General features: G+C 47.4%; 1 protein-coding gene across 1 annotated transcript in view; it reads right to left on the bottom strand.

The window, feature by feature from the left end:
* MEGF9 (multiple EGF like domains 9) overlaps nucleotides 1-16,207 on the bottom strand; it is a gene marked incomplete at its 5' end in the record, with an annotated part of 27,406 nt that continues 11,199 nt past the window's right edge. Inside the window, 4 exons of the mRNA XM_017745427.1 lie at nucleotides 1-4,964; nucleotides 8,419-8,691; nucleotides 9,576-9,719; nucleotides 13,056-13,195. Coding sequence (XP_017600916.1) covers nucleotides 4,510-4,964; nucleotides 8,419-8,691; nucleotides 9,576-9,719; nucleotides 13,056-13,195 — 1,012 coding nt within the window. The remainder of the gene's footprint in view (nucleotides 4,965-8,418; nucleotides 8,692-9,575; nucleotides 9,720-13,055; nucleotides 13,196-16,207) is intronic.

Raw genomic sequence — 16,207 nt, 5'->3', positions numbered from 1 at the left:
TGACATAGATACAAATTATATACATTTATTTTTATTCATTTTAAATAACATTCTTCTGTATAAATTCTTACATATATTCAAATCATACACCTTTTTTTCTTTTTAGAAATGCATTTGTAAGCATAGCATATGCTTGGGAGACGCCGTATTTGGATGTAGAGTGAGACTGATGGGTTTCAGATGGGAGCAAGTACAACTTTTAAGGCCCACATTTTTCTTATTTTAATCCATTCCTCTGACACATAAAGAGCAGAGTCCTGTGGGAGCTCACTCTAAAACTTCACTTTAAAGAGAAAACTATTTTTATATCCTTTATTTAAAGGAGACTCTGCAGACTTTCTGCCACATTTACATTGCCTGTAACATTTAAGATGATGATGCTGCACAGGAGTGGTTAACTGGCCCAGGGTACCTGAAGGATGCTGGATACATCCCCTCCTCTTTCCTAAATGCTTGCTAAGTTTGCTCAGCCTGGTCCAAGGGAATTATCATTCCAGTGGCTGACATATTCTGACAGCTCCCCAGGGCTAGTGCTCCTCGTAGCTATTTCCAGCTACAGTGGTCCACAAGATTTGAGATCATCTCTCCTCATTAACCCAACCACTTTTCTACATGTCTGTTGCACTCAGTACTGATCAAATGCTCCCCCAAGCTGAGAGCCCTCCAGGCTGCCCTGGCCCTGCCCCACCCCAGCTCTGTGCCCTTCATCTGCTCATTCTGTCCTCTTGCCTTTACTGCTTGCTGAGCTGAACTCACCCCAGCCAGACCAGCTGGGCCCTCACACTGCCAAGGATCGTGCCTGCAGCTCCTTTCCCACATCCACCAGCCCCCCTGCCCTGTCACACCTCCTCTCTGCTCTGCAGCTGGTGTCCCATGCCCTGAGTGCCTTTCTCCATGACAGCACACCCCACCACTGCAGCTGGACAGCATTCCCAGGCAGAAGGTGCTGCAGGTGGCCCATCAGGAACACCACGTGTACCTGTATTGCCACCTCAGCCCTGCAAGTCACAGAGATGCTCTCCCCTGGCCTCGCTGGCTGCTCAGCTGGGCCTCAAAGCAGCCCTGAGAGTCTGCTTCTGATTTACCTGCCCTTACCCCAACCTCAGGACAAACCTCAGCACCTGGGAAGCCTCATGACAAGCGATGACACATGTCATGGTCCTGGTGGCCCTCAGTACCCTGGCACAAGTGTTTGAGCTCTGCTACCCCTCCACATACAATCCAACCCAAGGTGCTGGAGACAGAACCAGCTCAGCTTCTTCCTCCCCTCCTGTGGTGCCAGGGGAAGCCGCACAATTGATAAGAGCACAGACGATCTGATCTCACATCACCAAAGTCAAACTGTTGAAGCTGTTTATTCTTTCCCTGCTGAGGCACTGATCTCCTTTTATAACTGTTGTTCCTGTGTGCCAAGGCCTGGGTGGCAGGAGGTGGCTGCTGTGTCCCTCCTGAGTCATTCTGCCATTTGACAAGTATGGTGCCAGTGCCACATCCTCACTGTGCTTCCTGTTCAGGAACATCCTGTGCCATCCAAATCTGGGCAGCCAGGTCCTCCCTGTCCAACCAAGCTTCCCATCACATTTACCAGGCTGTCTCCATTCCTTCAATCCAGCTGTGCAATCCACAGGCAGCAGCTGTCCCACCCTCCCCTGCAGCCCGACTGCAGGGCATCCTGACTCCTCCTCTTCCCAAACACAAAGCCTTTGGGGTATTTTGGAGGTCAGAAGCAGCCCAGGTGTCAACACCTCCTGTGCTGTGGCAGGCAGGAACTAGGAGGGTTCAGCACCTGAGCCCACGCTCTGCTTGAGCAGATGGTCCTTATTTCTACAGTGAGCCAAAATCCAAGCCTGTTCCTGTTACAGAGCAGCCCACAGTCATAGCAAAATTTAAGGAAGAGGTGTTTTGTGGCAGAAATGAAAAAACTACTAAAGTATTTTAGAAACATTAAAGTGAACAACCTGTCCTTTGCTTTGCTTGTTAACATCAGTCCCAGAAGCCAACACTTCCTAAATTACCTTTCCCCACCCCATGAAGTGACCAAGTGCAAGTGTGTCGCTAGATCAGCACCTCTAAATAATTACAACTTTTAGGAAACTTTCTATTTTGCCACCACTCTGCTCTTTAAAAGTTTGATGAGTAACTCAAGGATAGCAATATCCAGATTTTCTTCTCCAGTCCCCCCCCGTTTTATAACTATAAGTAACATTGCTCTGAATGACATGAGCCAGATTTATTACCTGAAGTATAGGACCTCACCCAGGCCCACTGCAGGCAACAGGAGCTTTTCCATCAGCTTTTTTCCAACAGCTTGGGCCTATATGCAATTCCACATTCTGCCCTCACCACTTCTCTTGGTCATCCTCAATGATTTTCCTCCTTGCCATGCGCCTCATCTTTAAATCAGGCAGCACATTTTTGAGGCAGAAATGGCATCTTTCAGCATGTGTTTGAATCACCCATTTCCCCCCCACCCGCAAGTTTCCAAAGATAAGAAAAACCTCCTCACAGCACCAAAAATCAAATAAATAACCACCATGTTCTCTCTACCATTTCTCATCTGGAGAAATATTCACGTTTTCCTGGCTTAGAGGACACATCCACCAGTTCCTGCATCACCACTGCCCCACCATGCACAGCAACTCAGCTGCAGCTCTGAGGCCAGGCAAGAGTGAGGGGAAATATTTGTTTCTTGCCCGGTTTCCATGCAGTAATTTGATTTCCAGGGGTGGGACTAGTAGCACAGGGAGCACAGCCCCTGCCCTGAGGCACACACACTGCAGGTACCAACCCAGGAGCTCCGAGGTGTGACCTCCCTGTGCTGTGCTGCCTGTTGTTCTCTCTGCTAACAGCCCACCAGCCCCACACCAAAACCAGGGGGATCTGTAAAACTTGTTCCCTGTAGGGTTTTTTTCACAGTTGAATGCCCAACACCAACTTGTGCTACATTAAATTCTGAAAGCATCTGTGCACTTTTACCTTCTGAGCCTTGAAGCACAGATCTGGTCCTGCGAGCTCTTAATCTCAAAGCTGTTTCCACCCAAATCCAGGAGTCCTTTGCTCTTGGCCCTCAGGAGGCCAGGGGGCTGAGCTCAGCCCTCCAGCACACCCCCCCTACCGTGTCAGCAGGGATGGCAATGGGTTCCCTCCACACGATGAGCACCCACTTGGGAGAACCTCAGCCATTGAGCCCAGGCTCTCAGTGTGTTTGTGACAGTGTATTTGCATTTTATACAGAGACTTAAAAGCAAGGAATACATTGGTGCATCCAATTTTTGGACACCTACTCAGCCCTAGTCATGGCAACACTGGTATTCACTCAGTATTTGAAGGAATGGCAAAATTTGACAGATACAAGTAGGGAGCACTCACATTTTCTCTAAAAAAGAAGTTATTCAATGACAATGGAAGAAAAGCTTTAAGCAGTCGGTGTTTGCCAGAGGCCCAGCTCCAACAATATTGCCATCTCATTTACAGTATTTTAAACAATCCTCATGTTTTTTTTCTTTTTTAAACAACGTCACTAACCGCTGTACAATTAAAACCTAGAGGATAAAACATGACCTGGGGAGTGGGGGAGGTTGGGGAAGGGGCTCATGGTTTTGTTGTTGGGGGTTTTTTGGTTGGTCAGTTGGTTGCTTGTCTTTTTTACAAATAATTACAAATACAATTCCAAGAAGATATATTACATTTTATATACAGAACACACCATTTCTATCAGGGTAGGGTATTAAGCCTGGCTTTTATTTTTACATGGCAACCCTGAGATGTCTTCTTGTCTTCCCTTGCACAGAAACTATACAAGTTCATTAACTCCTTCTAGAAAAAAATGGATTGCTATGTCTTAATAGCATCATCACCCTGTATAAATACTCAGAAAGGGAAAAGCTTAGTATCTTCCCTCACTCAAATGTTCTTGTGATTTTTTTTGCTGTTTCCCTGCTTAGTGGGAACAGATAATGGTGACTTTTTTAAGCGTGCAACTCACTCCTCTACTTGCCTTTTGGTAGCACAGTGAACAATTACTTCCCTTTTTTTTGTCCTCCTTTTCAAACAAGTTTCTATCAGGAACTAAGATGATGCCTTTCCAAAGATCTGTTTCCTGAAATTCCACTGTTAATTCATGAGCTACTTCTCGAACTAAAAGATGAAGACACAAGTGTTGGGTTGGCTGGAAACCAAGTAGCTTCTGATTCCTCATCGGGTTCTGCTCTCTCCACCCCACCACCTTTTCATTAAAAAAAGTTTCAATTCAGCATAATCCAGTTCATAACAACAGTGAATTCTATGGATCTTTATGGAGAACAGGACACAGAATGCATTTCACCACACTACCTGAAATTCAGATGTACTACACCGTCTTCTGTTCACCTGCAAGCTACAGCACGCCCGGCACAAGAGAGTATCTGAAGAGCAAATTCCTCTCCGTGGAGCCTTGGCACGGATCCTGATACCCCTTCCACAAGCCCTGTAACTATTTGAGAAGCAAACTTTGGAATAGCTGGATGACTTCTAAGCTTTATAATTATGCATGGGAGTCGTCAGCGTGAGCTGTCCATTCGGGGCCACCTCATTCCCATCATCTTCCAGCAGCCCCGACACGTCAGCATTGGGAATGCTGTCATGGTAGCTGCTGAAACTGATGTTGTCCTCTTTGAGTTCAATGGTCCAAAAGGGAGCGTTAAGTTTTCGGTTCTGATACTCACGGTACATGTAGACAGCACCCACAAAGCCCATTAGTAGGACCACAACAATGATGATCACTGTCAAAATAATGATGTTAAACTGAGTCCATGAAACATCTGCGAGAGCAGAGGTGCTGTTGTCAGAGGAACTTACAGGAAATACTGTCTGTAGAGCTGTTGGTGACAAAGTACTGTTTAGCACTGCTGTGGAAAAGGATGTGGCCTTGGTGTCATTTGGAGCAGAAGTTGTAAACTCTGTTGGTTCTGGGCCAAGAGTGGCTTCTATAAAACAAATTTTAAAATGATCAATAAGAAATCTGCTGAGCTGAAAATCAAACACAAACATAAGAGATTTGACATTTATATAACAGTTATTATGGCAACTAAGGTTACACTGGTAAAACTGGTATTTTTTCAAAGCAGTTTAGAAAATGTCTGTCCAGGGTTGTGTTTGGGGCTTTTTTATATAATTCTGTGTGCTAAGTGCCCATGGACTACAGGATTCCTCTGAAAAGTCTGGTGCTGAGGGACAGGTGCAGTAGTCATGATTCAGGGTTCAATACAGGAGCTCATGATGACAGCAAGTCCCAGTCCAGCTCCTGTTCAGACCAGGAAAACAGGGCTTTACCAAGCTCAGCAAGTTTGGACTCTGTACCAACGTGTCCCTTGGTGTCTGTGTGGGCTGCACATTCAGACACAGCAACTCCAGGAGCTTAAACCCTTCATAACCAGTGCACCAGATGTAGGATTTTGTTCACAGTATTATTATTTCTGCCCTACTTGTACAAACAAGAAGATCAAAACTGAAAAAATGAACCACAAGTACTCAGCTGTCCCAGCATTTCGCAGCAGGTTCAGTGTTTGCACCACTTTAGGTAAAAGGGCAAAATAACCTCAGTTCAGCTTTTGAATGAAGTCATGTACAAGCCACATGGAAATCCCCAGTCAGCACAGCCAGAAGCAGAAGGTCACCAAATCATAACAACAAAAAAAGACTGTGGATGTTCTTCAGAAGCTTTTGAACACAGCGGAGGCCGGTTGGGATCTTGGTTTGGTTTCAGCTGCTGGCATATGTGCACACAGGAAGGATCAGAACATGGGAACTACCAGACTATGCTCTGTCTTTTCCTTGGCACTCAACAGCCAAGAACCTGCCTGGCTTCCAGCAGCCATGGGATAACTCCCTTCTCAGTTCAGGAGTCAGGTTAACCTTGAGATCTCAGAAGTGGGATGCAAATTCATTACACCTGCATCAAACCTGTTGAGCTACAGGCCTCAGAGAGCACCATAAATCGGGAGTATTAAGCTCACAAATGTAGCTAATAAAGCATTTCCTCACATGAATAACCTGATCTATTTTAGGTTCTCAAGTCCAGGCAACAGGAACACTCCACAAGCTGAAGCCTCAATCAGCCAGAATGTTCTCTGCACCTATTGCTCCACAGGATTCTCTGCATCCTCTTTCCCACTCTCTTCCTGCCAACAGAAAAGCAACTTCATTTTAAATCCACGTACAGCTGCAGCAATTACAGCTGATGGTGCCATGCTGTATGGATCCAGCTTCCAGCTCTCCTGAACATCTACTAATTATGATTGAGGAGGAGAGTCACTTCCGAAGGACTAATTTTGCACTAAGTTGCATCTCCAGTGGCAACAAGAGCTGGAAATATTCAGCACATGTCCTGCCACAGGCCCTCAGGGGAACTCCCACAAGTTAACTTTGGGCTGTCACATTCCCAGTTCAGGCAATCAGGAAAGAAATTCCTCTGGAAGGGGCATCACACACCTAACTGAGGTTCCTGCTCAGAGTCCCCTTCCTGCAGCAGCCCCTCTGCTCTCCACAGCTCCTGCCTTAGGTTGATAAGGACACTCAGGATGCTGAATGCCAGAAGGCATTTCTCTATGGGATAACAGGCAAACTTTTGCAATAGGAAGCAACATGACAGGAGCAAGAGGTTCCTGGAAAATCTCTGGCTTTGGGAAAAGGGCATGAGGAATTCAGTCATCCTTTCCAAATTCCTTCACCAATACTCAATCCCCAGCAAACCCTGCCAGTAGCTATAAGTAGGGAAAAAACAGAACTGAGACAATGGCTGATTCACCAGAAGGAAACAGCACTTTTCTGGGCTTTATTTGTGAGTCAGCATCAGCTCAGGGCTGGCACAGAGGCCTCGGGTGAAGACATTTCCTGGCGCTCCCAGAACGTCACAGTGAAGTGCCGGGCTCTGGCCCCGGCGCTGCTTCCAGGCCGTGACACAGCGCTGCCTGTTCCACTCCCGGGGCCGTGCCAGCTCTCCAGATGTCCCAGAGCAGCTCCTTGTGAGCAGCAGCTGCTCACTCAATGGGCTGCTTTGGCAGCTTTGACGGGAGCATCAGATCCAGCTGCTTGATTGAAGTGCCAGCTCTGCAGAGCTGCTGCTGCCTCCTGGAGTGGAGGAGCTCTGGTGAGAGCCCACACGCCCATTCCTGGGGAGGCTGCAGTGCTTGGGTGGGTGGCACAGAGCCACACTGCACCAGCACTAAGTCCCTGCTGTGCCTCGCCATGGCAGCAAGAGCACCACCTGCTCTGGGGCTGAAAACCCTCACTTTGGTCCTTTGAATATCCTCTCTATCTGCCTTGAAAGCACCAGAATCCTGGTCAGGCTTAAGACAGGATGACAGGATACGTGGGGTTGGGCTGAGCTTTGCCCAGGCTGTACAGAACCTGCTGTCTCATTTCACCTGCGACCACTGAAACAGAGCTTGGGTGATGATTTCACTCCAGAAGCCACTCAAATGCACTGGTGATTTATGAAAACCTTTACCTAAAACAAGTTAATGCTCAGTAACCTCAGCATGTCAGTTTTTAGGCAATTTTTGTTTAAGGAGCCGGAAAGAAGCTGCACATCTTTTAAATTGCTTAATAAAAAAGGGAAAACACAGGTGTCAGGGAGAGGGGAAAGCTCAAGGAGCATGTTCCAGCCCCCTTGAAAGGGGACAGGCTTTCCTCACATCAGGAACTGGATATAAAAATGCCATTAAAATAAAACTGAATGGTGAAAACTGCAAGTACAAGCAAAGCCATACATATGAATTTTAATGGAGCAAAGTCATGTGGATCCTTGCACAAAGCCAGAGCTGTGCAGGGGGAGGTAATGGATGAGCTGATGCAAAGTGCCATTTCCAGCCCTGTTACAGCTAATGAGCATCCAACTTCGTTGTATTGATCATCTCCCTGAGCAGGGAAGGACTCTGTGATTACACACCCAGAAAGCAGCACAGGAGTGAAAACCACATTAGCTCCTGATGGAAGATCTGACTTGAATCTCTGTCCATGACAAGGACAAATTTGTGCCCAAATACTTCCCTGAACTCTGGGTTCTTTCATCTAATACATCACACTGGTAATGTTTCCATGCATGGTGCTGGAGATCCACCAACCTCCAGATAACCACTGAAGGAGCAACTTCAGAACCATTTTCTCTCATTCTACATTAAATACACTACAAATAGACTGGTTTTCCAGCTTGTTCACTGGCAGTGTGTGCCAGGGTCTGGAATCAGGGTGGTCACAGAGCTAACTCTAAACCATCCTTCAAGGCCAGTAGGCACCAACGTGTTAAAACGATCTGGTTTTCTCCTCTGCACTAGAGGCCAGATGAATCTAAACCAATGTGAACAATTAACAGCATTCCCTCTCCAACCTTTGGGCAGCTGCACAGTGAGCCTTGACACTGACTTGAGCAGCACTTTTTACCTTTCCTGGTGCAGTTGGTGCCCCCGGGGTCCCTGCTGTAGCCCTCCTCACACAGCTCACAGTGGAAGCCCGTGGTGTGGTACAGACACCCGATGCACTCTCCGCTGTCCGGCTGGCACACGCTTGGGGACAGCGCCGGGTCCACGTTCCCGTTGCACTTACACCTCACACAGATGCTGTCCGAGTTGTAGTAGCCCTTGTCACACTGGTTGCAGTTGAGGCCAGTGTACCCTGGTCTGCACCTGTCACACCTCGGGACAGTCTCGCCAGGCTCTGGAGAACACAGAAAGCAAAGCAGGGATGTGCCACAGCCTCTTGCAGAGACACCCTCGCTGTAGGATTTGTTCTGTGGGGTTTGTTCTATGGGACCTGACCACAAGACACCCTGACAGAAATCAGCAGCCACCAAGTATTGACCAATCTCAAATTTTGAGCTGAAAATACAACTTTTGAACTGCAGCAGTTTCTCTGTTAGTAGGGGAAAAAACAGCTTTGGGGAGTTCTGATGCCTCGTACCAGGCTCACAGAGCAAACTTGGCACGTTGCTAAGAAAATAGATTATTACTCCTGAACATTTCCACCTCAAGCAGTCAATTTCAGAGAACAGCTGAACTATATTGGGAGTCCTTGCAATCCAAAAGAACTTTTGGGCCTATACAGAGGCAGCTTGCTTGCAAAATTGATTAGGGAAATATCAAAAAAAGTCTTACATATGATTATTACAACTCTAACTTCTCTCAGTTACATTTGGGGAATCTCTGCATGAAGTCCCATGGAGGTGTTCAGAAGCAGACTCAGAAGTATGGAGGGCTACTGCTGAGCATCTCCTGCCCCTCACCTGGCTGCCACAAGCTCTCTGCAAAATTTTGCAGGCTCTTCAGAGCAGACTGCAGCAACACACTGGGAGCTGGAAGTAGACTTTAAGATCCCTTCCAAGCCAAACTATTTTGTGATTCTGATCACTTCCCTGCACAGCTGCTCTCCCAAGAGGCAACACAGGCACCAGGACCCATCACAGCAGGTGCTGCTTCCAGTGCCCACAAACAGGAGCTCCACAGGCTGTAGAATACCTTGCTGGGCTGACACACTCTGAGGGGCAATTTAACTGAAGAGAGCAACCTTCATTATGAGGAATTAGACCAAAGCAAGAGCCTCACGTATGTGGCAGGTGCCGGTGGATGCCACGATGGAGCAGGGGCAGTGCTGGCAGCCGTGGGCAGGATGGGTGCTCCGATAGAAACCTTCCTTGCAGAGCTCACAGTGCTTCCCCTCGGTGTTTCCGTGGCAGTCCAGGCAGGTGCCTGCGGAATGGAGAGGAGAACAAGCAAACATTCAGCAGCAGGAACTAGAGCAGAACATTTGGAGCAAGAACCTATGTGGAACACACTCCATTATCAGAGCTCACAAGTGGTTTTGGATGCCCTCTGGCCAAAACATGATCCTGGCCTCTTATGACCTTCTGATGCTCATCCCCTCGCTCCACACGTACACAGATAATGTGGAAAAGCAGGTAGCCCCAGCAGAGAGGCCCCACAACTCACCACTAAAAGGTCACTACAGGTAAACACAAGTCATTGGTGTTAAAATTCTCCCCAAGGAAAGCAGTTTCAGTTTGCATTTGTACCAGTGAGATGAACACTGATGCTTCAAGTCCCCCACTCTAATGAGGGGTCCCTCAGGTTTATGCCTTTGGTTTTTTTGTGTGCAGCCTCTTCCTATACATGAAAGCTGGTGGTCAGGGGTGAGGACGTGCCACTGTCCTGCTTTGGGGACAGGCAGCTCCATCCCACCAGTGTGGCTCCAGCTCCTCCACCCCAGGACAAGGCAGCAGCAGTCACTGACATTCCCAGAAAAACAGAGCCACCTGCCCTTCCTGGGGAAGCCCCTGAATCAGAAGCTAAATGTGCCATGTCTTCACAGACACCGTATCCTTTGATACTACTGTGACCAAGAAAAATCTCCTTAGTTACAAAAGCACAGCCTCTATCCAAAGCCCATCCATCACCAGGAACATGCTGTAATTCAGCTGGCTCCTCGGTGAGGTGGCAGGGAGCTGATGGAAGATTTGATTAAATCCCACGTACCAGACTGCAAAGGCAACAGCCCCTTCTATAAACAAGAGTGGCACAGAGCAGTGTGAGAGCAGACAGATTCACTGAGCTGATCCAGCAGTGTTGCTGGGGGATGGAGAAGTCTCATATCAACATCAACTACAGGAAAAAATCCTGACTGAGGTTTATGCTGACTGTTATGAAGACCACAGCAGATTTTATTATTAATATCAGAACAGTTTGGCTCCCTCACAAGCCTGACACGGCTCCTGCTCCTCAATTCCCACAGTGATGACTCCACAGCCAAGTATCCCCAGCCAGCCTGGCATGTCCTTGCAGCCAGCCCTCATGCTAAGGGCAGGAAGCAAACCCAGGAAGCAGCTGATTCACCCACCCAGCAGGGCCCTGCCAGCACCCTCTGCTCAGCATCACCTCCCACACACTGTTTGCTCTTCCCTCGGCAGCCTGTCAGGCATGAGCCAGTGGTTTTTGTGGGAGAGATGTCAGGGTTAGAGGGGGAAATTATGTGCTAGACTTGGCTTCTCCAGCTGCAAACCTGGATCAACTGTTTCAGTGGGATGGATGTCTTGGACAAGAGAAGTTAATCTGCCTAGTCACAGCAAGGCTACCTTGGACCTTGCTCCCCAGGCACTAACAGGGGCATAAATCTGGAATCCCACCTGTGTTGCCTTGGTCATTTCAGGACCAATGTCTTTCCCATCAGCAGAAATCACCCACATCCATCTCCACCAGCCCTGCAAAATGGCTGTGTTTCCCTGAGTCAGCACGTTGCTCAGCCAGGCAGAGCACACACAGGCGTGCAATCAGGTATCGCTGTGGAGAGCCTTAATAATTAATAGCACTTCTCATCCTGATAATTCCCTCAGGAAGGATCAGACCTCACAGGACCCCAACTGGGAAGCACCAGCCCACCTCACTGCACCGACACACCACAGAACACAACGGTCATGGCAGAGGAAGTGCTGTCGGCTGGGGAGCTCCTGCTGCCCAAGTTATTTATTTATGCCTAGTAATTTTAAATATTCTTTCTGGACAGAGCGATGCCAAGCAGGAGCCAGCTGCAGAGCCGGCAGAGGGAGCCCAAAGTACAGCATTAATGGGAAAAAAACCTTGAAAATTTGACAAAGGCTACACAGAATTGATGTAAAGCTGAGGAGGTCACACAGAGTGCAGTCTCTAGAGCAGGTGTCCGATCTAATTTTTAATCAGCTTTGTTCTCTGTTCTGGTTTTGTTTGGTTTCCTCAGACACAGCAGCAAATAGAGCAGATGGCAGAAAATTTAAAAAGAAAATAAAAAGAAAAAAATATTTTTGTCAAATCAGTAATAGGTCATTAAGCAAAATGAGGGGTTTTCATTGCAGTGCTGTGAGCAGCACTGGGCAATCCCAACAGAAAGAGCAGCCCCATCCCAGGGGCAAGGTTTGTTCTGGATTTTCTTTGCTAAATCGAGAGCAGGAGGAACATTGAGGGGAAAAAAAAGGAAGAGCAGATTATCCTCCCCCTTCACAAAACCTACACACCCAGCTCCAAATCAGCAACACAGCTGATGTGTGCACAGCTTTAGAGACAGCCTTATATCCTTCAATACTGGTAGGACATAAGCACATACAGTTCAGTATAGGAGTGAATGGAGTAATTCATCCTCAAGGGAATGCAGTAATTCACCCACAGGGAGCGCAGATCCACTGCCCACAGATCAGGGCATTCCTCCACTGCAAACACACAGCCCATGAGGGAACACCCGGGCACAAATTGCCCAGAAATAGCTGATTTCATGGGCTCTGCCTCTATGCCAACAAATTTTGCAACACTACTTTTAATTATTACCCCTTTCTAAGCTCCTGGATAAATATTACAGAACTGCTTTTCAGCCTGGATGTTTTGAGGAGAATTTGGATTTTGGAGTGAGTGCTGTGGCTGAAGTAGGTGTTGTGCAGGCAGTCCCATAACAGTGCTCCTCCAGGATCTCTCCTTCCAGTCAAGACTGGAAAGCAATTGGGCTCCCCCCTGCCCCCCCCCATAAGCTGTTCAAGCACAGGTGCCTCAACATTTGCACTCCATCAACATCTGTCTGAGAGACAGTCAAAGAAATAATCAAGGAAAATGAACAAGGCCGTTTTATAAAAAGTGGGCAATATTAATTAGGTGCTGCCAGTTTTTACCAGCTCTAATCCTGTTACCTGTGGCTGCAAGTCCCCTTACGTCAGTGCCAGCACAGTATATGTTTCCAGGTAAACAGCAGTTAAACAAAAGCTCTTTAAAAGTCCATGCTGTGTGTTTGTGTAAGTGCAGAGAACAACAGAGCCCCAATTTCTGATACAGGCTGCTGAATTAAGGCTCTGCACTGCAGCCTGGGCTAAAGCACACTGCTTTCACTGCCTTCCTTCAAAGGAGACCAGCTCCAACCTCGCATTTCCATTTCAGATTTAAGATTTCAGGTATGCAAGGTAGAAAGATGTAGATGAAGGGGATACGAGCAGAGCGTGCCGAATGAGAACAGAAAAATCATAGACAGAAGGGGCAGGTGAAGTCTGCACCCTCATGGTCACAAGAGGACATCATCACCTGTTGAGTTGTCGCAGGTTTGGGAGTGGTTGTTGCACTGGCAGGGCTCACACGTGGCTTCATTAAACCTGTAGTAGCCCTCACTGCACCGATCACACTTCAGGTCCGTGACACCAACTTTGCACTGGCACTTCCCAGAGCTGCAGAGGGAAAAACAAACAGTGAGATCTGGCTGTGCTGGGAGGTATCCAAGGTACAAACCTGCAGGCAGGATTTTGGATTCCCTTTCTTCCTTTCTGCTGGAAGCAGGACATGAAACCCAGGGGCAACCATTTCCAAAAAGTGATAGGGAGTTCAAGAAAGGACGAGTGTCTGCCAAGCCAGTTGCCCTGACAGCAATTTCCAACCAGGCACCAGAAATCATTGCTCATTCTAGAAAGCCTTGGCCCAGAGCCATCCCCTTGCATCAGCCCCAGCAGATGCTCTGACAGCCCTTCTGGAGTCCCTGCTCCACCGAGCACCTGCACCAGCCCTGGGTACTGCAGGACACTGGTACAGCCATGGTCACTGTGCCTGAACAATCCCAGAGCACCCACATGGATCATCCTCTCCCCTCCACATCAGTGCTGAGCAGCACCTCCCAGATTTTCATGTGAGTAGACAATTCCCTGCTCACCACCTGCTCTCCTGGCTCCCCTGGGAGCTGGGGCAGCAGCTCATGTGTTCTGCTTGGCTCCAGCCAGGGCAGGTGTCAGCCACCTGCACTCCCTCCACTTCTCCTCCATGATCCCATTTATCCCTTCCACACAACATCTCCATGGACACTTGGGCAAGGCCCCTCTCTCTAGCTGAATTTTACCCAGTAAAGCCAGGGAGAGACAAGAGAGGGTTCTCCCTTCCCTAGCAGAGGCTTCCACTCCAGCTGACCCCAGCCAGGAGCTGTTTACTTGGGCACAGTGTGACTGCAGGAGCACTGCACTGTGAACACAGAGGGCATTGCTGGTGGCTGCCATGAGCAAATACCAGGAGCTATAAAAAGCAAAGGTTACCCTCATTCCATTGGCTTTCCATGCTACTCTCTCCACACAGAGGCTTCCAACCCTTTGCTTTCATAGGAGACTTTATACACTGGCAGCATTTAGCTCAAGTCTCAGAGGAATCACAAGAATGGATAAAATGCTCCTTCCCATCCAGCCCTGGGCACAGCCACTACTGGAGGTGGCTCATCCCACCTGCACACCAGTAAGAGCCAAGCCAAGGGACAGCGAGCACCCAGTGCCTCTGCACATGCTCGAGAGCCCTGGGGTGACCTGCGGGAACCCCCAGCCTTGCCTGCTGCAGGGAACCAGGACAGCAACACAAATAAACAGCATTTGGTCCACTCCAGGTGATGGATTTATCTGCAGCCACAGCAGAGGAGGTGATACCACCTACAGACAGCCCTGCACATGCTGGACCATTCTCTTAGCTCTCCCCTGTATAACCTCCACCCTGTTCAAACACCTTTTAAATACCTCTGAAATACCTTTTAAAGCCAGCATTTCAGGGCTCACTGTGCCTGCACAAAGCTCATCCATTGTTCCCCCTCTCCTCCTGGGAAGAGTGAACAAGGTACAATTTGCTCCTAAAAGCCTCCAGAAAAATCTGCTGATTAAAACTAATAGATGTTTGATGCACTGTTGATGTGTTGTTTTTAATTAAAATGCAGTAGATTGCAATGTTTTGGGCAAAGACATTGCTTCTGTTAGAAATTAGCATAATTCAGTATTTCTGTTGATTGTTTGTTTGTTTGCCAAAGGAAGAGGAACTACTCACCAAAATATGGACCTCAGCCCAAGGGGTTACACAATTAAATAGTTGCAGAATCTGAAATCTCAGGCATATTTAATGGCCTGATTACAAGAAGAAGAAAGGAATACCATGTTTCCTCGCTCTCCAGGCCATTATCTGAAAGTGCAGCAGGCAGATGCAAAATTCAAAGGCGTGCTGGTAAGCAGCTCAGTATGTTTGGCTGGTAAGCAGCTCAGTATGTTTGACTTTTAAAGAGCTTTTCACAAGACCCAACATTAATCCAAATGTTGTCACAGTGTTTAAAATAAGCGCAAACAAAAAGCAGCTTGTTATTATTTGCTCCTGACTGCTACTGCTATTCCTGTAAGAGGGCAGGGACAGGCAGGAAAAAGCATGTGCTATGGAGAGCAAAATCTGATATTTAGCCTGAAAACACATCTTTTGGGGATGCACCATATGAGCAGGGCTTTGTAGGACCAGGCATTTAAGCTACATCATCTTCACCTTCCCTCGCTTCCTCTTGGAGTTCAGAGAGCTCTGTTTGACTACCTCCTGTCTCTGATCCAGCCTTTTTCTCAATGGCACCCTCCTCTTTCTCCCTGCTTCCACCCAGACTCCCACTTCATTTCTTTCAAGGAGGTTTATTTCCCCAATGACCCTGCTAGAGCTCAATTCAGCATTTTGGGGCACAGTCCCTTGATTTTACTCATTAGCTTAGAAATAACAGGAAAGGAAGCTTTTTTTTTTTTTTAAAGAAAAAAAATACTTTTGGAAAGTTTGGTTTGAATGCCTCTTGAGCAGACCTTTTCTCAACATGTTACACATGGCACAGAGCCAAGTCTTGCATGTGCAAGAATTAAATCACTCAGCAAATATAAAGCTTTGCCTGTGGTCATTGCTTCCACAGAATAAAGCCCCCTTACAACATTCCTTTTTATAGCTCCAGCCCAGAAAAGTCTGTCTGACACTTTTTAAAGCAAAGGTCAATGATATAAATGCATTGAAACCACAAAAAAAAAAATCCTGTTAACAGACCAATTGTGCCCATAAAAATCCAGAAATTTGAAAGAAAAGACCCACAGTTTAATACTTGCACAGTGAGAACGAAACTGGATTTTGAGTGTCAGCCAGGAATTTCTTTTTGGGGGGAAGGAGGGGAACAAGGGGGATGGGAAGAGGGAAGTGTTTTGATGCAGTAACATCAATTACTGAACTCCATTTCAGATGATGATTAACCCCTCTGAAGCCAGCCAATGTTTAGCTCTCACGAAGAATTGACACAAATATGTGTTGGGATAAAACCAGGCTTCCAGTAACCAAAGTCTCCTGCTAGAATTGGTTTCTACCAGATATTTATGAATATACTCACTCTGGAGACCATGTAGGTGGTATGTATCACCATCACATCATCCATCAACTTT

This window comes from Corvus brachyrhynchos, unplaced genomic scaffold (genome assembly GCF_000691975.1).
Source record: "Corvus brachyrhynchos isolate BGI_N302 unplaced genomic scaffold, ASM69197v1 scaffold59, whole genome shotgun sequence".
In the NCBI taxonomy this organism is placed as follows: Eukaryota; Metazoa; Chordata; class Aves; order Passeriformes; family Corvidae; genus Corvus; species Corvus brachyrhynchos.
Note: the sequence above shows the minus strand (reverse complement) of the source record. Positions and strands in the feature narration are given on the sequence as shown.